General features: G+C 39.9%; 1 protein-coding gene across 1 annotated transcript in view; it reads left to right on the forward strand.

Moving 5' to 3' along the window:
- Positions 1–1540: 1540 nt before the first annotated feature.
- The window catches only part of LOC143962755 (tyrosine 3-monooxygenase-like), a 64126-nt gene continuing 43705 nt past the window's right edge, over positions 1541–21961 (forward strand). The window contains exons 1-4 of the mRNA XM_077472182.1: positions 1541–1757; positions 8460–8631; positions 11195–11286; positions 16343–16410. Coding sequence (XP_077328308.1) covers positions 1545–1757; positions 8460–8631; positions 11195–11286; positions 16343–16410 — 545 coding nt within the window. The 5' untranslated portion in view covers positions 1541–1544. The remainder of the gene's footprint in view (positions 1758–8459; positions 8632–11194; positions 11287–16342; positions 16411–21961) is intronic.

Raw genomic sequence — 21961 nt, forward strand, 5'->3', positions numbered from 1 at the left:
CACATTTTGTCATGTTACAACCAAAACCGTAAATGTATTTTATTGCAATTTTTTGTGATCGACCAAAATAAAGTGGTACCAGCTTCCCTGTCCCTGCTGAAGAAAAGCATCCCCAAAACATGATGCTGCCACCACCATGTTTCCCAGGAATCAGGGTGAAGTGCAGTGTTAGTTTTCACCACATATAGCGTTTTGATTTTGGGCCAAAAAGTTAAATGTGGGTCTCATCTGACCAGAGCATCTTTTTGCACATGTTTGCTGTGTCCCCCACATGGCTTCTTGCAAGCTGCAAACAGGACTTCTTATGGCTTTATTTCAACAATGGCTTTCTTCTTGCCACACTTCCATAAAGGCCAGATTTGTGGAGTGCACATCTAATTGTTGTCCTGTGGTCAGATTCTTCCCTGTGAGCTGTGGACCTCTGCAGCGCCTTCAGAGTTACCATGAGCCTCTTGGCTGCTTCTCTGATCAATGCTCTCCTTGCCCAGCCTGTCAGTTTAGGTGGGTGACCATCTCTTGGTAGGTTTGCAGTTGTGCCATACTCTTTCCATTTTCAGATGATGGACTGAACAATGCTCCATGAGATGTTCAGAGATTGAGACGTTATTTTATAACCTAACCCTGCTTTAAACTTCTCCACAACTTTATCCCTGACCTGTCTGGTGTGTTCCTTGGCCTTCGTAATGCCATTTGTTCACTAAGATTCCCTAACAAATCTCTGAGGGCTTCACAAAACAGCTGTTTTTATACTGAGATTAAATTACACACAGGTGGACCCTATTTACTAATTAGGTTAGGCTTTAGATAGGGGTATCAGAGTAAAGGGGGCTGAATACAAATGCACACTACACTTTTCAGATATTTATTTGAAAAAATGTTGAAAATCATTTATCATTTTCCTTCCACTTCACAATTATGTGCCACTTTGTGTTGGTCTATCACATAAAATCTCAATAAAATACATTTCCGTTTTTGGCTGTAACATGACAAAATGTGGAACATTTCAAGGGGAATGAATACTGTTTCAAAGCACTGTATATTATAAATGAAGTATAATTTCAATTTGCTTAGAAAGATTCACAGTTTGTTTACTTGCTGAAAACATCCAGGTGATGGAAAAAAGTATATAACAACATCCTAATTACTCATCTTTATTTTCTGAAAATTAAATGCTGCTTCAACTCTTATGATGTGAATTTACAATAATAATGAGGAGCCTCAATGACAAACACAATATATCTGATGACATAACGTAATGAATATTTATAACACAATCCTCCAACAACGAGTATATAAGACATAGTTGTATGGGGCAGAAGAACCCAACCTACTCTACTGCAGGTCAGTTTGTTGGTTCGCTGATAGTACAACAGGTAATAAATCAGGTATGTGGAAGTTTTGATGCTTTTGTTAGAAATATATATATATATATATATATATATATATATATATATATATATATATTGCTGTATAGAATAAGAAATATCATTTTTTATATATTTCAAAGCTGCCTTATTCCACTATCTTCTATGAGCAGGTTAGACATGAAGGCTGAAGTGGGAGTCTGTCAATGCAGGAAGCAGAATCCCATAGAAGATGCTCGCAAGGAGAAAGAAGCTTCAGTCCTGCCTGCACCAGAGCCTCAAGAAGTAAATAATGGAGACCTGGGTGAAGACAATGGCACCACCTTAAATCTGATGTTTACAATCAGGATCCCAATCACTTCTTCACTTAAAGCCATCTTAAAGATCTTAGAGGTAAAGTGACCACAGTATTATATTTTTCACATTTTTTTATTTTTATTTTAACTTTGTTTTTAAAGATCCTAGGCGCTGAACGTAAAGTAATTAATCTAGAGAATTCCTCATTTGCTCAGCATCAAATTTTGTCATTGAGCAGACTCTGCCATCACTATCAATGTGTTTAGAAGGAATAACCCAGATTATTTACCCCACTTCACATAAAAACAAATTTAAGAAACAGATAAAAGACAGGTCACATTGTTTCTTGTAATGTTTTAATTGTCCTTAATTAAGGAAAAGGGTTAATAACATTAGGGAGAAGAATAAAGTACACAAATATAAAATTAACAACATGTTGAATTGAATGCAAGAAATAAATAAAGCTTTATGTAATTTTAATTTACTGAGCTACAAATTATTTTGTATGGATAGAGGTTCATTTATTTAACTGTTATATACTTAAAAGGTGTTACATCTTATATGAGCTGTTCCATCACTTGTGTAGGAATAATAGTTATTAGAATTCAATGATTTGTTTTATGTACTGCAAATTATCAAACCAGAGTTTACACTGGAAATTAAAATAGTTGAGGCTTTTTTTGTAAGTAGATTATTGTTTTTCTACTTTAATTACATTTGTGAAAGTGTTGTGCCATTCATAAATGATACATTTTCCCAATGTTTTGTTATTAATGCCTCTGCTACTATCAATATAGTGTTAAAGCAGTATTAAACCCCTTACCAAACATATAGTATATTGCAGCTTACCGATCCCCAATGTGATTACTAATTACCAATGTGGTGGCTGCAAGGGCGGACTGACAACTCATGGGGCCCCCGGGCAATAGGAGATTATGGGGCCCCCAGGCAATCAGAGATTATGGGGCCACACAGTATACACACACACAGTATACAATCACACAGTATACACAGACATGTTTCTATTAGCTGAGAAGGTACTGGAGAGGTGGGGCAGCTATAATCTCAGTATTTTTAGACCAAAAGGATGTCGGTAAGGGATATTTCAGAGACAGATTTTTACATACTGTCCCTGGTTTTACTGAGGCTGGCAACCCTGATGGGGCCCCCTAATGGCTGGAGCCCTCGGGCATTGCCCGAGTGGCCAAGTGGTCAGTCCGCCCCTGGGTGGCTGTATTCTTTTTTAGTCTTTCTTCCCTCTGCACAGCAGACAGCAGCATTGTTAATTTGGGGGCAGAGGAGTGTTAGATATATGAGCAGATTTAGATAAACTCCCCCCCCATACTGCAGTTACAACAACATTTTTGTTTATTTTTGGATAAAGGCTTGAATACATACAAGATGATCATTGTAATCACCCCTGTGAGTAGTAAATGGTTTGTATCAACACTCCTAACTGATACATCTGCAAGACAGCTTGTTCTGTTGAAAAACAACATACTTACTGACCAGATCATCAGGTGAAAAAAAAAAACGTAACCACTTCAGCCCCGGACCAATTATCAGCCTAAGGACCAGAGGTCTTTTTACAATTTCGCACTGCACTGCTTTAACTAGTAATTGCGCGGTCATGCAATGTTGTACCCAAACGAAATTTGCGTCCTTTTCTTCCCACAAATAGAGATTTCTTTTGATGGTATTTGATTGCCTCTGCGATTTTTATTTTTTGCGATATAAATGGAAAAAGACCGAAAATTTTGAGAAAAAAAATATATTTTCTACTTTTTGTTACAATATAAATAAACTCAATTTTAGTCATACATTTAGAGCAAAATTTATTCAGCCACATGTCTTTAGTAAAAAAAATGTCAATAAGCGTATATTTATTGGTTTGCGCAAAAGTTATAGCGTCTACAAACTAGAGTACATTTTCTGGAATTTACACAGCTTTTAATTTATGACTGCCTATCTCATTTCTTGAGGTGCTAAAATGGCAGGGCAGTACAAACCCCCCCTAAATGACCCCATTTTGGAAAGTAGACACCCCAAGGAAATTGCTGAGGGGCATGTTGAGCCCATTGAATATTTTTTTTTTTGATTAAAGTATGACACAAAAAAAAAAAAAGTTTACAAAAAGTTGTCACTAAATGATATGTTGCTCACACATGCCATAGTTATATGTGGAATTGCACCCCAAAATATACTCTGCTGCTTCTCCTGAGTACGAGGATACCACATATGTGGGACTTTTTGGGAGTCTAGCCGCGTACGGCACCCCGAAAACCAATCACTGCCTTCAGGATTTCTAAGGGTGCAAATTTTTGATTTCACTCCTTACTACCTATCACAGTTTCGAAGGCCATAAAATGCCAAAATAGCACAAAACCCCCCCAAGTGACCCCATTTTGGAAAGTAGACACCCCAAGGAAATTGCTGAGGGGCATGTTGAGCCAATTGAATATTTTTTTTTCTTGTCCCAAGTGATTGAATAATGACACAAAAAAAAAAAGTTTACAAAAAGTTGTCACTAAATGATATATTGCTCACACATGCCATAGTTATATGTGGAATTGCACCCCAAAATATATTCTGCTGCTTCTCCTGAGTACGAGGATACCACATATGTGGGACTTTTTGGGAGTCTAGCCACGTACGGCACCCCGAAAACCAATCACTGCCTTCAGGATTTCTAAGGGTGCAAATTTTTGATTTCACTCCTCACTACCTATCACAGTTTCGAAGGACATAAAATGCCAAAATAGCACAAAACGCCCCCAAGTGACCCCATTTTGGAAAGTAGATACCCAAGCTATTTACTGAGAGGCATGTTAAGTCCATGAAATATTTTTATATTTTGCCACAAGTTGCGGGAATATTACAAACTTTTTTTTTTTGCACAAAGTTGTCACTAAATGATATATTGCTCACACATGCTATGGGCATAAGTGAAATTACACCCCAAAATAAATTCTGCTGCTTCTCCTGAGTACGGGGATACCACATGTGGGGGATTTTTTGGGAGCCTAGCCGCGTACGGGACCCCGAAATCCAAGCACCGCCTTCAGGATTTAAATATAAAACGCTACCAAAAAAACTGTTAGCAATCGCAGGGATCAGGCCTGACTCTGGGAACGCAGCAGTTATGTGTTTAGTGTTTTGTAAGTGACAGTGATCGATCGATACTGCACTTGGGTGGGCTGAGCGGAGGGGCAAAACGCAGGTACTAGCAGGTATCTGGGCTGATCCCGCTAACATTGCGTTTTTTGGAACCCTAAACTGCTGGGGACGCTAGTATAGATCTGATCAGATCAGATATTGATCTGTTCAGATACTATACCACTACGGGAGGTGTATGCTTTGCGTGTGAGTGTTAGCGGTACTGGCACTAACCTAGCGCTGCCTGGGGCGACGCAGACCCTGACCTTAAAACCTAATTGATATCACCCGCTGGGTGATCAGGGGGTTAAACCTTTATTGGGTAATAAATGGTGGGTGCCCTGATGCTATAAAAAGCAAACTAACTAACCAGAGTCACACGCAACACTTATACGGTGATCACTGGTGAAAGGGTTAACTAGGGGCAATCAGGGGGTTAAAATCTTTATTAGGTAGTATATGGGGGTCCCTAATGCTATAAAAACTTGGCGATGAACCTTGGCGATGAACCTAAAAAAATAACTAGCTACCTAGCGACACCAGTGACTCTAATGCAGCGATCAGAAAAACGATGACGCTATATAAAAACCTGACGGGGAACCTAAATAACTAACTGGCTAACCAGCGTCACCAGTGACACTTATACGGTGATCACTGGTGAAAGGGTTAACTAGGGGCAATCAGGGGGTTAAAATCTTTATTAGGTAGTATATGGGGGTACCTAACGCTATAAAACCTGGAGGTGAACATAAAAAATAACTAGCTACCTAGTGGCACCAGTGACACTAATGCAGCGATCAGAAAAATGATCGCTTAGTGACACTGGCAAAAGGGGGTGAAAGGGTTACCTGTGGGCAATCAGGGGGTTAAAACCTTTATTAGGTAGTATATGGGGGTTACGGACGCTATATAAAAACCTGATGGGGAACCTAAATAACAAAATAACTAACTGGCTATCCAGCATCACCAGTGACACTTATACGGTGATCGCTGGTGAAAGGGTTAACTCTAGGGGAAATCAGGGGGTTAAAACCTTTATTGGGTAGTATATGGGGGTACCTAATGCTATAAAAACTTGGCGATGAACCTAAAAAAATAACTAGCTACCTAGCGACACCAGTGACTCTAATGCAGCGATCAGAAAAACGATGATGAGGTTGATCGGGGGGGTGATTTGTGTGCCTATGTGTACCTACATGTCAGTGTAATGATTGGTGCACTTACTATGTGTTCTCCTCGCAGTCCAGTCAAAAAGACCGCCCGAGGAGAGTGACATCACTTCCTCCCTGCCTGTGTTTACACTACACAGGCAGGGGAAGCTTCTCATTCGCCAGGAGCGATCGAGAGGGGATGGCCAGAAACCAACAGCCATCCCCTCATCCCGGATCGCTCCTGAAGTGAAACTTACTTCCGCAGCCAGCGGGAGGGGGTCCGATCGGACCCCCCACCCGCTGGAAGGCAAGCACGTACCGGTACGTGCTTGTGCCTGTCGGTGCCATTGTGCTGACGTATATTTACATGCGGCGGTCCTTAAGTGGTTAACTGACAATTGCGCAGTCATGCGACGTTGCACCAAAACAAAATTGACGTCCTTTTTTAGAGCTTTCTTTTGGTGGTATTTGATCACCTCTGCAGTGGGCTATCACTGAAACGACAGCAATCACTGCTCTCGATGACAAGGAGCAGTAATCTCCGTCATGTCACTAGGCAAAACAGGGAAATGCCTTTACGGGACCCACGGGCACAGTCACGGTCACAGCCCTCGTCCACCATGCCACATCTTAATGGGGACATACACGTATGCCCATTTGCGCAGCCGTGCCATTGTGCCGACGTATATCATCGTTCACTGGTCAGCAGGAGGTTAAATAATAATGTTAATATTTCAGATCTGAAGAGAAACTGCATTGATGGTTGGATAAGGAAGGGTATAGCAACATTGCTATAAGGTAAGGAACGGTATAGCAGCTTTGCTATAAGGTAAGGAAGGATATAGCAACCTTGTGAGTATATATTCTGTGAGCTACTAAAACATATTTAATGAAATGATGCAGTTTTAGGCTGAGTTCACAATATTGCAATATGAATGCGGAATCTCTGCATCCAATTCGCAATAGCAAGAGATTGTGATCGGCTCTCTATGGAGCAGGTTCACATATCTCCGTTGCGGCTCCAGTACGAATTTGCACAGGGGTCCTGTGCGTCTCTTTTGTTCCGTTTCAGGCTTGAATTCATACAAAAGTTGGGCCTGAAATCAGACCTAAAATGATGAACCGGGATGCACTGGACCCCTCCTGGGAGCCGCATCGCATTAGGTGTGAATCGAGACTTGGAGAGATATACTGTGTGTAATGTATTGATTGATATTTATAATATGTAACGTGTCATTCAAACTTAATATTACTATTTGGATTTAATGTCTTTCTGAAATAGTGTAATGGAATTTCATTATTTTTACTCAAAATAATTTGAGTAATTGTAATTTAGCAAATGTTATATGTGGCTTTTTTGAGATATTACATTACATGATGATAAAAAAAAATATTTATCTGACTGCTTCATGGAAAAAAATGTAAGGAGGAAAGCATCATATGCAATGTGCAGTACCTACCCATATCATTCAGTCAGAATTAAATATTCACTTGTCTTACCTTTATACAAGGAGTTCTAAGTAGTTGCTGCTCTTTGCACTACGTTTTGACCGTTTCCTAAAATATGGTCCTCATCATTTAGTAGGCTACACATTTGTATTATGTACTCAAGTAAATCTCTACACTAGTAAAACACTATTTCTTCTGAAGCTGTGTGTTAATATGTTTTTTACATGCACTATATTTTGTGTTGGCTCAGTAGTCAGGGTTTTCTAATTTATTTTTAATTTATTAATTTATTAATTTATTTATTTTAGGTGAACTATGCATGCCTTGTATATTTAAGCTATAAATCACATCAGCACATTGATGCTCCTCCTCAGCACTAACTGTCTGTTTAAAATGTATGTAAAAATCAAAGCACAAATAATTATTCAACTTGGATTTTGTAAAAAAACATAAAAAATTTACACTCTCCTGCGTCAAGAGTACTTCCATGTTGCACCGATTCTCTTAGGTAAATGGAGGAGCTAGTTTTATAAATAACACTTTAAAGCAGTGATTCTCAACCAGGGTTCCTCCAGAGGTTGCTAGAGGTTCCTTCAGCATTGGTCTATTTCTGCCTCTCGGATAAGTTCCCACCAACACCATTGATCTTTTTAGCCATCTGTAAGGAGGTAATTCTTCCCAATGACTACAAGTGTAAGGACCATTCTTCTCACTGACCATCACACTAATGTATCATGAGTTGTAGATTTCAAATTTTTAGCCGGGGGTTCCCCGAGATTGGAGAACTATTTCAAGGGTTCCTCTGTGTTGAAAAGGTTGAGAAAGGCTGCTTTAAAGTGATGTTGGTTTCAGAGGTGAAAGCTATCAACAATATATATTTGCATGCCATTCTGTCACCGTCGGTTCTGCATTATATTAATTATTTGATACAAACTCCGCTGCAATGTTCCCTTTTTTTCCCTCTTGAGCACCAAGTTTGGGTTTTGGTATTCTATTTAAAATTTTCAGGAATTCGTTCATTCACTTGTTCATTCATTTTCAGAAAAACGAAACCTATATTTTTCACATGGAGACAAGACCTTCTGTAAAATACAAGAAGAAAGAAGATCTAGAATGTTATCTGAAATGCTTTATTCGCAACTCTTCCATCAACATCTTCATACATTCCTTGAAAAAGTTGGCAGGCGATGTAAAAGTACTCAAAGATGAATTATGTAAGGGAATAATTATGTTTATAGATTGTAATCTTTTTTCACAATAATTTAATCTAATATTTGTTTAAGAAAGACAAAAAAAAAGAATATTTGAAAGGAATAAATCTAGATGTTTTTGATGCAATAGCCATTACTTGATTATTTTTTTCAGCAGTTGTCTATTCTATCTGTGCTTTTAATCCAGAAAATTGTGTTATATTTTGCAAATTAAAGTAGAATTATAGGCAACATAAAAACAATTTTTTCTCATTTTTGATAAAGCAAGGGAGGGTTATGACGCCTGGTCACATTTATTTTCACCTTCAGTGTACCATTGTGGAGATTTCCCTTCACTTCCTGTCCCATAGCCAAACAGGAAATGAGAGGAAATCCCTGCAAATTAGGGGAATTCCTTGGAGACCCCCTCGTCACCAGAACTAGTGTCCCCATTGGAAGATTTTCCCTCTATTACTTTTCTGGGGACAACCCAAAATTTAGGATGTTCTTTTAATTCCTGTTTCACTGATAATGGTAAACAGGACAAAAAGATCTAATCCCTCTCTATTTAATCCAAATCTAAAAAAAAAAAACATTTTGCCTTTAGTTATACTTTAAGTAAGCAGATACAAGAAAAATTGGGTAACTTTTTGGTTTGTATAGTGGATGTTAAAGGATAACTAAACCCAAGAACAAAAATGCAATATATTGCAACTTAAAATCCCTAGATGTAGCTGCATTAATTTCCTCTTTTTTCAAGTTAAGAACATTTTCAGCAAATACAAAACCAACTGCTGATCTTGCCAGTGATGCAGTGTCCTTGTTACTTTCTGTGAGCTTCATTGAAGAATATCTTCCTTCCCTGCTATCTTCTGTAATCTATCACTTGCCCTGCTCGCTGTGTAATGGATATGAAGAGATACAGATATGTTTGTAGTCCATATCAGGAGAGTAGCCTAGGGTGACAGCCATGGCTCCCACTATGGATACAGTGGAAGAATGACATAGCCACCCAATAATAGAAAGTATGTTATTATGTTAGTATTCCTTCATTTAAAGTCACACATGCCCCCTTTTTTTAAATATACAATTTACCCGGGATGGAAGCATGCCATTGTTACTTGGTACTGTGGCAGGTCACTTCCCTTAAATCTATATAATTTGTCTTCATTTAAAGTCCCACTTGCCCCCCTTTTTTTTCATTTTTATACATATTACATTTTTAGTTTTGGATTTACGTATACTTGAACTTAGCTTAATGAATAAAATAAAGCTTTTTACCTTTAAAGGATAACTCCGCTTTCATGGGGAAAAGAAATGGCAAATACAGAAAAAATAATATAGTGCAACACTTATTATATTGTGTTTGAATATTTATTAAAAAATACCTTTCCTTTTCAATCTGCAGCTCTGTAATTTTCTGAGAATGCATTTCAATATGGCTACCTGAGGTTGTTCTGTACACAGAGTGTGTACTGACCACTCCGCAGAAACATAATTTCCAGCTTGTGTGATTGGCTCACCAATTTTGACAGAAATCTGCACTAAGATACAAGTCAGATTTCAGGCATCCCCTGCAACAAAAATGCAATTTTTGGAGTTATAATTTCAATAGGAACCCTTCTAAAGGAATGCAGGCCCAGCAGATTTCCTTATTAGTGCCTTGCTGCTGCCACACCTGACAATTAATTATGACACCATTCCCATTAGACCCACTCAGTACAGAGGCACAGACAAACACACAGGAATTTCTTCAGAATAACAAAAGGTAGGAATCTGCAACAAAATTTGTTATACTCCTTGCAATGTACATAGATCACCCAGAGGGGAATGTTGTTACACTTTAAATACCCATTCATAGGCCAGAGAATTGAAAAAAAACAAAAAACAGGATTTTACCTTTGGGATGATTGAATTAAATATTTATTTACTTTATTCACTAAGTTACTGCAAGTAAATATTCACTTTGCCAGGTGAATATTTTCTACTGGAGTGCTATAATATAATAATTGATTTATTGATTGATTAATTCATTTATTTGTTTCCTATTATCCTCTGTGCACCATTTACTCAGCTGTTGGTGTTTGGGTGGTGTAGAATAACCTTCTTTCTTGGGAAGGATCAGCCTCAGCAAGTTGGAGAATGTCTGTGTGGGTGAGGTCTACTAGTCTTCAGTAGTGCTATTTACTATTCCCTCAGTAAGCCCTAAATGATCCGATTCTCACCTGAGGGTAATATAGGGCTGTTAAGTGAGGGGATGATCTCAGGTCATGTATGTCCACCATAACCAAGCATATAACTACAGCTATAGCAGCCTAATTACCAAAAAATAAATAAAGTGGTGAAAGTAGACGTGCATTATAGGCACCTTGATACTTAAGGGAGCCACATTAAAATGTTGCTATGGATGATGCCGTAAAACATTTCTATCACAAAGTCTACTACATTCCTACAGAGCCATTTCTCATTACACTTAGGTTAAATTACATTTCACATTTACAACTGTTATATCGTGTTTACTAATGCATTCTAAAAGCAAAGGAAAATAGTTGACGATGCATATATTATTTTTATATATTTAATACAGCTCATTCTTTTCCAAAAAAAGTTCAAGACCTGGATATGTACCAGCAGCATTTAATTGTGAAATTTGAGCCACATTTTGACCAGGACCATCCAGTAAGTATACAAAACTGGAAACCAGTCTGGAAAATCTGGAAAAACCTGAAATGCTTATTACCAAACCAAAATTTATGTATAATTAAGGTGAATTAAACATGCACGGTTTGTACACAAGACTATTTATTTTTTATTTTTCTTTACTGGAGAAGTGATAGAACCTCTATCATGTTCTCATAGGTGAGTTGTATATCAATTGGGAGATTTCCCCGCTCTTTTTGTTAGGACATGAAGTGGTATGGTAGGACATCCCTTTAGTGGAGGCAAAACTTCAACAATTCAACAATTTTTAGTAAAATTGAGATTAGCTAACAACTCGTTAGATTTTAATTATTGTCTATATCATCCTATCTCAGTGACTGCTACTCTCCTCATTTCTTGTCCTTTCTTGACAGGAAAGCAGTTAAAATGTTTTCAATGGGGTCACAGAGAGAAATAAAACCCTGACAGTATTTCCCAAGACTATGCAAAATAAAAAAAATAAAAAATAAGTTTTTGGAGCGGAATGAAATTCAGTTTTAATTAAATGAAAATAGATAAAAAAAAATTTTTTTTTTGTGAAACTAGAAAATTTTATTTGGAGAAGCAGTCGTACAGTATATCATATAGGGTTCATAATTCAATTATGTATAGCTATACAGAAGCTGTTGCTTTTAGCATTGATTGAAGTTAGAAGCTGATTGGCTACCATACACAGCTGCACAAAATTTTTAACTTGCGTATTTTGGTATTTCCTATTAAATGTAAGGAGTGTAATACAGTCTCCCATAAAACAGACTCTGCAGAATGTTGGGAGGTCTCCAGGTCCAAGCTTCTTTAACATGTTGCCAGTTTCTAACGTTCACTTGTAACATGGTAGCATTTTCTGTCTAGTAACATGACAGATGTTTCTAAAATTTTGCAACTTAGGAAATGTCTCTGGCAGTCTCTATCTGTTACTTGTAACATTTAAACAACCTCCTATATTATCTGTAGTATGCAAAAGAAATATGTCAGGAGTCTTTGAAAGTCTACTGTGCCTTTACAGTACTCTATAGCAGCGGTTCCCAACCTTTTTGGCACCAGGGACCGGTTGCATGAAAGAAAATTGTGCCAAGGCCTGGGGGAGGGCGGGGTTTGGGATTGCGCACAGGGGGTAAGCGATTTTTCGTGGGAAATTTTTCGGAGCAATAGCTGGTGTTGGTGCTTCAATCATCATGGCACCATGGTTGTTATGGTATCAAGATGATTGAAGCACATTATTTATATTATTACATTGTAATATAAAATGAAATATTTCAACTCACCATAATGCAGAATCAGTGGGAGCCCTGAGTGTGTCACTTGCCACGGCGCCTACCAGCAGATGCAGCTTTTCACTTGCCACGCTGCCTGCCACCAGATGAGGAAGGTCACTTGCAACGTCCCCTGCCATCAGATGAGGAATGTCACTTGCCACGACCCCTGCCACCAGATGAATGCCACTTGCCATGTTGCCTGCCACAGATGAGGAATGTCACTTGCCCAGCTGCCTGCCACCAGATGAGGAATGCTGCTTGCCACGCTGCCTGCCACTAGATGAGGAATGTCACTTGCCACCAGATGAGGAATGTCACGCTGCCTGCCACCAGATGAGGAATGCCACTTGCCACGTCCCCACCCAACAAATGAGGAATGTCACTTGCCATGCTGCCTGCCACCAGATGAATTCCACTTGCCATGCTGCCTGCCACCAGATGAATGCCACTTGCCACCCTGCCTGCCAAAAGATGAATGCCACTTGCCACGCTGCCTGCCACCAGATGAATCCCACGCTGCCTGCCAGTGACATCAGATGTGGATTGTCCCTGCATTGGTGGCACTGGTTCATTTAGCACAGAGGCAGGCCTCTGTGCAGTGGCCATTCTTGAGTGAGAGCAGGAGAGCAGTGATGCGGGGCCGGCGGTGAGAGATAATGTCATCTCTCTGCTCCTGCCGCACCTCCGACACAAGTGCTGTGAGGGCAGAAGAGCTGTGATCCGGATCGGGCACAGAGAGATGATGTCATATCTACTTTCCAGCTTCTCTCATCCGTCTGCCTCTGTGATCCATCGAGCTCTCTCACCTGCCTGCCTCTGTGATGCGCCAGGCTCTCTCACCTGCCCTGCTCTCTCATGCTGCCTGCCTGCATGCAGAGATGCTACAGCCTGGTAGTGGGCCGCGGCCCAGGGGTTGGAGACCCCTGCTCTATAGTATTCTTCTGTATAGCTTTATGATTCCTTCTTGTAACACTCTTTTGTAGAATGAGGGCAGCCACAGTACCTTGTAATATGACAGGAGTTCTTACCAGTTTTCACTAACATGGAAACAGTCTCTACTATTACAGTCTTTTGCAACATCTTTAAAAATGTCAGTTTATTATACTATACTTTTGTAACGTGGCTGAAACAACCCTGCAATAATGTGCAAAGTGTGTTGCAAGTATAAAGCAATTAAAAGCCTATCCACTATTAATCCAAATATAGTATCTTGATCAGATTTTTTTCACTCAGGTTGCCCCTAAAATCCTCATATCTGATAACAATTCATCCCCATTTACTGCATGAGTTCTACTAAAAGTGGACAAATATCCACTAACACATTTCCACTAACAGTGGAGGAAGCTACATTATATATTTCTCAAAGATTTCCCAATTTGCAAGGACATTTCTCCATGCATTGGCAAAGGTTTCTGACAATTCTGTGAGATAACTAACCGTACTGCTTGACCATTAATGATATTGCTCAGATTTATTTAGCAACTAGAATATATCAAATTGTTAACCTTAATCTCCATGTCAACTATGTACCACTATTATGTGGGTACTGTGTGGTCCTACATTATAAAAGCAGCAAACACTTATGTCTCTGAGAAGACACACAAATGTATACAAGTAGAATGCTTCTACTGTTGCTATGAAAATTGGTTTTCCATATGACATATTCACCAGACCTAAAAGGTTTACTTAAGTTTTAATGAACTAGTCCTTACTAGTAAATAACAGCGGAAAAGGCCAAAATCACTTTTCACATTTACTAAAACAGCAAAGGATATTTGCTTTCCACTGTTGTGCTTGAAACTCACCATAGATGCCAAAATGATTTTTATCCAGGATGATGAACATTTGACAGACCCAGTTATACATATACTTAAAACTAATAGGACATTTATCTTCTTACCAGCAGAATTGTAGGGAAGCCACATTGCAAAGACCTTTGGCTCACATAATTACTACGTGAATCAAGTATTATATAATTTTCCCAGACAGATCATTTACATAGAAATTAGGATGTTTTACATCCATTGCTGTCAGATCTAGGATCAAGAAAATGTCATCCATTGAGGCATGGAGAGGTTATTTCCCTGGGTGGGTATGTGCTGAGTAACTAACACCATATGGCAGGAAACAGGACTCGTTCCCATGGCTGCACGCACTGCTCGGTACAGCTGGGAGAAGTGTATTTTGCATGCTCTTTTACTATAAGATCAACAACAATGATCGCATTTCATGTCTTAAAGAGTTTTTACCCACATTAATTATTACATGTCATTTTCAATTGCCATCTCCAAATATTCACAAATATATTATCTTTATGAAAATAGAGCCGATTTAAAGGGCTGGTATGCACTAGTTAAAATAATTACTTTACATTTTTTGTGCCTGGAATTTAAATATTTTCTTACTGATGAACCCAATCACTAAAATTTGGTAAAGATTATTTGATAATTTTTCCTCATAGTTTTAAATAAAAAGATTAAGATGTATACACTTTTTAGGTATTGTCTGCAGAATGTATACTTTATAATTAATGTAAGATTTATTGTTATTTTGCATCATTTAACTGTGGGGAGGCAAGAGTACTAGACACCTGTTCACCACAATGCTGCTGCCATAATTTACCAATGTGTTCTAAAACTTGAAGGTACTGTTAAGAACTGTAATGTCTATGGTTTATGGGCAGGGTATGCATGAGTATGTGTACCCTACCCTCTGGATGTAGGATAAACCTTATATCATTAGCAGGGGTCAAGTCCTGGGGAAAAAAGTGTGGGAACTCCCACCCAAGATCCACTCCCCAACCAAAAAAAAAATGATACGCTTATATGCATGAACGCTTTGAAAGTGGTATTTTTCATCCAATTTTTGTATTGTGTGTATGAAGCTTAACTGTTAGTACATTGAAAAAAACAATCCTCAAGAAACATAAATATGGTAATTCTCTGAATAATCAGCATTCATTCAATGCTTCCATGCAATTGTGAACATCATCTTTATTGGGGAATGTTATTTTCTATATAGAGTGTTTATGTGGTGAGTTTACACTTTTCATTGAACAGAGTTTGGATAACACAGGGTTAAATGGAAAGGTCATAAATTAACCACACATTATCTGGACAGAATGCTTGGGGAGATAGTGATGTGTTCCTGCTTAGGAGATATATGTTAGCTTGGGGGGCTGCAAACTCTGCAGGGCTCCAACACACACTCGGCTATTCCAACCCTTCACATATTTCCACATAAACTTCCCTCCTGGCATTAAACTTTGCCAGGTATTGTGCTCAGCTTACCACCCCAAAATGATGTTCCTCCCTCAGCTCACCTCTCTCTGCATGTCCTGTGAGCAGAATAGCTGATCTACCCATCAGCTAGATGTAGACATGATATACCCATCAGCTAGCTGTGATTGACAGGTAGATTGAAGCGGAAACTGTCATGGGGCCCCCTACTGGCAATGCCTGAATGGTCAGGGGTGCGACACTTACTATTGCGAGCTGTGTCGGCAGCTGCAGGTGTAGCACCTGCCACACAGCTCGCATACTTCAATGTCTGGCAGGACGTGGCTGCTAATGGGAACTGAGTTCCTGTTGTGAAAAAAGTACAGGAACTCAGTTCCCATGCGTTCCCGCAGGACTTGAGCCCTGATCATTAGTCATTTATTTCCAGTGATTGGACACCTGGTCCAAGTTGTGTTTGAATGCTACTGTTATATTTGCCTAAGCTAAATGTTATATATTTTAATTGATAATGTTATAACATATTTGCATTTATATTAACAGGGTTATGGTGACCAAGAGTATAAAAAGAGAAGAGCATACTTTGCAGAGCTGGCTTTCACATACAAAGAGTAAGTTGTAAAAATACATTGTTTTATTTATGACATTATACACATGTATATAGTGTAGATAGGTTAGTGAAAAAAATGCCACTGTCAGAAGTCTCTAATGGAACCAACCATTCTGAAGGTGCAAGTGACATGACTTTCACTTAGCAGGTAGCAAATCAAGGTGTTCCGTTGGATAGATTGCTTTGAAAAAAACTGTATTAAGAAAAGTAAAAGGCTCCCATTACCAATCTGTCCTTTTTACAGGGTAGCGTTTACCCCTGAAGGAGCCGCATGATGTGTCAGGGCTTTTGTTCATGTGTCCATGACTCTGAGAACAGCTCTGTACTCCATGACACACCTGGCTTGAGTTGAGGATACAGGTGCAGACACCTTTGTGTGTATATATTGTGACATAGAGGGTCATTAGCTCGGTGGTAGATGAGTTTTTTTAGCACGTTCACCACAATCATGAACTATATTGAGGGGCCTGGTAGCCCACTTTTATTAAAAGAAAAATTAAAAGTCCATAACACATAAGGTTTCCCACACAGGGGAAATGCTAACTCATCTGGCTCTCATGCAACTTTAATCGCAGCACTTCTGCTCTTTACGTTGGCCACCCAAATGTATACCCAGTTTACTTAGCAGACAGCAAACAGTAAATGTATAGGGGGCACCTCTTTTTTACACCAGCTATGTGTAACCCTAACATATGACAGGACCTATAGGTTCTTCAATGTGGACAATTTCATTCTAACATCCACAACTCCACTTAGTCCTCAGACCATTATCTGTCTCTTGCAGACAACCATGCTCTGGCGGCCACATTCAACCTCTCTGACTCCTGTAAGAGGCCTCCTGTCTCTCTTGGGTGGAGCCCTGAGGTATTCCTAAACCACCATTATAAGCCCTATGTGCACCTGAGCGCACACCCTGCTGATCCTCTACAAAACCCTGACACTGGGTTGGATATTCCATCCCGCCCAAGAGACTATGGAATCTCCAAATTATGGAATCCCATCCAGGAATACCAAAACCTGGAGAAAATTTCAAAAAATTGCAGGGTTTGCACTCAGCAAAAGTGCAAACCCTGTGTCAAATGGCACCAAACCATTTAAATAGTAGCAAAGTGTATTGCCACAGATAAATTTGAAAGAGAACTGTGCAATGATGAATCATCTAGAAAAATATTATACTATATATTGATTCACACTTGGAAGATATAACTAACTAACTAATTTTACACAATTAAAAGAAGGAACTGCAATTAAAACAGCATCAAATACTAAAAGTGCAGCTGAACAGTTTACTTAACAGATGACAAACAATAAATGTCTAGGGGCACCTCTTTCTTACACTAGCTATGGGTAACCCTAACCGGTGACAGGACCTATAGGTGATTACCTCAGCAATAATCAGTAATCAATAGTACACCTGCTCTAAACCTTCTGTTGGCCAGCTAATTGGGGCCCAGGACCTTGCATTGGAGCTATCGGGGTACTGTCCCTTTAAGAGTCTATGTATGCAATAGTCAAGCATTTCTAGCCAGCAAAACTGATTCTCTGCTAGTAGCTGCAATATACTGTATGGTTGGCCAGGGGCTGCTCACTGGTCCTGTGTGCACCAAGGCCTTCAGCCCATATGCCTGGCAAAAGGGCATACCTCTTTCTCTCCCTGGTGGTATCCTCAGTACGTGGCTCTTTACTGTACAGCAGGCTCCCCACAATCCAAACCACTGTCCCCTCTGATTCCCTTGCTTTCAGATAAAGATGTCCTATTTACTGCTCTCACTGCACAGGTAGGTTATGGTTTGTATCAGCATGATCTCCCAGCAGAAAGAGAGAGTTCTTTCTCCTTCATTATGGGAAAATCACTGTTGTCCCTCCTCCTTTATGTCTCTGCCCTGGGAGTTGCAGTTTTCCAGGCAGTCTGTTGTACACCACAGTCCTTCCTGCAAACTAAACTTCCCACAGCCAACCACAATCTTTCATCAGAGTCTCTCTTGTACTGCATTTGTTTTCTGTGTGTCCCTGTGGTGACTGGCACCTAACCTTCGCTAGGCCCAGGCATGCAACCTGCAGTTGATTCTATGGCAGTCTACAAGACCCTTGCTGTCTGGTATCAAGGCATTACCCAAGATCCTAGGTTCAGTCTAACAGATGTCTTAGTCCATGCTCCTAGACTTTTTATTTATGCGACTGCAGGAATGGCTTGGCGGAAATTCTTCATCAGACCTTCAGGATGAGTCTTCCTTCTATCCACATGCCCATAATCCTTTGGCTTAAATGCTGGATAACTGAGCTGCCATGCCAGAAGTGCCTTGAGTGGTTACCCTGTAAAGCTAAATACATGATTGTTACCCCTTTGATAAGTACATTAAGTAGATTAAAGGGGAAAAGAAGGATTGTACCTCTACTGGTAGATTCTCTATGCCTGAGGTTAATAAAGATTATTTTCATCCCTTTCAGTCTTATGCTGCGTACACACGACTGGACTTTCCATCAGAAAAGGTCAGACGGTCTTCCCGACGGACTTTCAACAGAGTTACGATGGACTTTTGAATGAACGGACTTGCCCACACATGATTGTACTAAAGTCTGTTCGAAAGTCCGTTCGTTTTGAATGTGATGACGTAGGACGGGACTACAAAAGGAAGTTCAATAGCCAGTAGCCAATAGATGCCCCTGCGTCGTATTTGGTCCGTCGGACCAGCATACAGACAAACGGTTTTCCTGATAGTAATTGAGTCCGTCAGACAGATTTGAAACATGTTCTATTTCTAGGTCCGTCTGAATTTTTTAAAGAAAAATGATCGGATTATCCCACACACGATCGGAACGATTCTGTCCGACCTATTCTGATTGAAAGTCCGGTTGTGTGTATGTGGCATTACAGTTCCAAATCTAAGGTAGGAATGTATGTTCATAAAAAAAAATGGCTGGTTTCAAGGCTTCTCCAAACTGGAGTTTTGCAGTCTGCCTCCTCCCTGTTTCATGCTTTCAAACTTGCTTCTCTCCCTGTTACAGCAGGTTGATCTGTTTGCTGCTGTTCAGTGTTTATTAGGGAGTCACTACCCCTGTACCAACAGAAGAAGGGTTTCAAGGCTTCAGTTCAAACTATTTTAATATTTCCAAACGAAATGCAGAAGACTCTCAGCTTGTTCATATGGGTGCAAAAGTTCTGCATGGAAACTGCCAGTACGTTCTTTGCCTTGCTCCTTTGAGGGGATATTTTGGCTTCAATAGAAATGTGAGATGCTTCCTTCACATGTCCATTTTTCCCCCTCATCAGTGCTTTCTACATTTAGCAGAGGTTGATCAGTATTACCAATTTGTTGCTCTTCCCTTTGGCCCCTTGGTTTTTTGCCAAGGTGCTTGGCCTGGTCTTGGCTGTGCTCCATGCTCAGAACAGAAGATTCATGTTTTGGGATACTTGGACAATCTCCTGTTAAAAGACCAGTCTTTCCTTTCCCTGTTTGCTAGCAGGAAGCTATCACTTGACCTATCTTACAGATTTTACAACCCATGCCTGACACAGAACATGATCCTGTCCAGAATCTTCCTACCCAACATCTGTGTATACACTCTCATGCAAAGTGCTCTTCGGGCTCAGGGGAAGCCCTTTAACCACTTCAGCCCCGGAACAATTTACCCCCTTCCTGACCAGTGCACTTTTTGCGATTTGGCACTGCACCGCTTTAACTGACAATTGGAGGGTCGTGCGATGATGTGCCCAAACAAAATTGATGTCCTTTTTTCCCACAAATAGAGCTTTCTTTTGGTGGTATTTGATCACATCTGCGTTTTTTATTTTTTGCGCTATAAACAAAAAAAGAGCGTACATTTTTTTAAAATGCATTATTTTTTACTTTTTGCTATAATAAATATCCCCCAAAAATATATAAAAAAAATTTTTCCCCTCAGTTTAGGCCGAAACATATTCTTCTACATATTTTTGGTTAAAAAAATCGCAATAAGCGATTATTGATTGGTTTGCGCAAAAGTTATAGCGTTTTACAAAATAGGGGATGGTTTTATGGCATTTTTATTAATATATATATATTTATATATTTTTTTTTTAAATGGCGGCGATTAGCAATTTTTATTGTGACTGCGACATTATGGCAGACATATCGGACATTTTTGACACATTTTTGGGACCATTGTCATGTGTACAGCAATCAGTGTTATACAAATGCACTGATTCCTGTGTAAATGATGCTGGCAGTGAAGGGGTTAACCAGGGGTGGCAGTGTAGGGGTTAAGTGTGTCCTAGGGGCGTGTTGCTATTTGTGGGGAGCGTGGCTGTGTTGTGCACATCACTGATCTCTGCTCCAATCACAGGGAGCAGAGATCAGTGTCACGTTGCTAGGCAGAATGGGGAGATGCTGTTTACATCGTCATCTCCCTGTTCTACCTCTCCGTGAAGCGATCGCGGGTGTCCCCGTGGAGATCGAGTCCGCAGGACCCGTGACCGGACTCACAGAGCTTCCCGAGGGTGCGCGCGTGCTTCTTAAAGGGCAACGTACAGGTACGTGATTTTGCCTTCTTCGTGCACTTCTGCCAACGTATATCGGCGTGAGGCAGTCGGGAAGCGGTTAAATTGTTTCCATATCAGTTGCCAGCATCTAGATTTGTGGGAATTCAGAAGTGGGGGATGCTGAATCTAGATCAGCTGAAGTCCAGATTCAGTAGCAAACTGGGCAGGTTTAACACCAGGTCCAGTGACTCTCAGGCCTTCACAGTTGATGATCTGGTGGCCCTGTGGGATCAGTTCAACCTGATCTATGCCTTTCCTTCCTTCCAGGTGTTCATATGTCTGTAGTGCAGGATCGAGATGGAGGACATTCTCATTGCAATGGATTAGCCAAGGAGGATGTGGTTTTTGGCGAGACCCCTGGCAAATTCTCTGTGGGCCCTTCTGGGTTGCCCTAGTCTTCTCTCCCAAGGGCCGGTGTTCCAATCTAGTTCTCAGTCACTTTAATGGCAAGGCTGTTGAGCCATGAGAAATACAGGCAATATTTAGTTATACCCATACCTCCCAACTTTTTGAGATGGGAAAGAGGGACACCTGTAGATGCCCCTTTAAGGAGAAATATACAAAAAAATGCTTCGGTCCTTTTTTACCACTTCTATTCCTTTATACTGACTTTTGACATTTACAAATGCAGCAATTTAGAAATCAGATGAAAGGTTTAGTACTGGGAAACACTTTTTGGAAAAAAAAAGTGCATTTTCTATCTATACAACTATATAGATCAGCCCAAAATGAGGGACAAGTGAAGTGATAAGAGGGACAGGGGGACTTTGTTCCAAATTAGGGACAGATCCTTGAAAGCAGGGACCGTCGGGAGCTATGCATACGTACATGGGATATATTCTTTCCTTTTTCCAGGGTGGTCTGGATCAGTATCTGGCGTTGAGTACCATCAAAGAACAAATCTCAGACTTAGCAGTTTGTTTCAGAGAACCCTATCCTCTACTTCCCTGTTTAAAGCCTTTGTTTTTAAGTGTTGAACGCATCTTAACCTATGTGTGTTCCCCTGTACCTCCTTAATCTGATTTTCTTAGCA

Source organism: Lithobates pipiens, unplaced genomic scaffold, assembly GCF_037356315.1.
Source record: "Lithobates pipiens isolate NorthernLeopardFrog02 unplaced genomic scaffold, aLitPip1_a1.2 Scaffold_8, whole genome shotgun sequence".
NCBI lineage: Eukaryota > Metazoa > Chordata > Amphibia > Anura > Ranidae > Lithobates > Lithobates pipiens.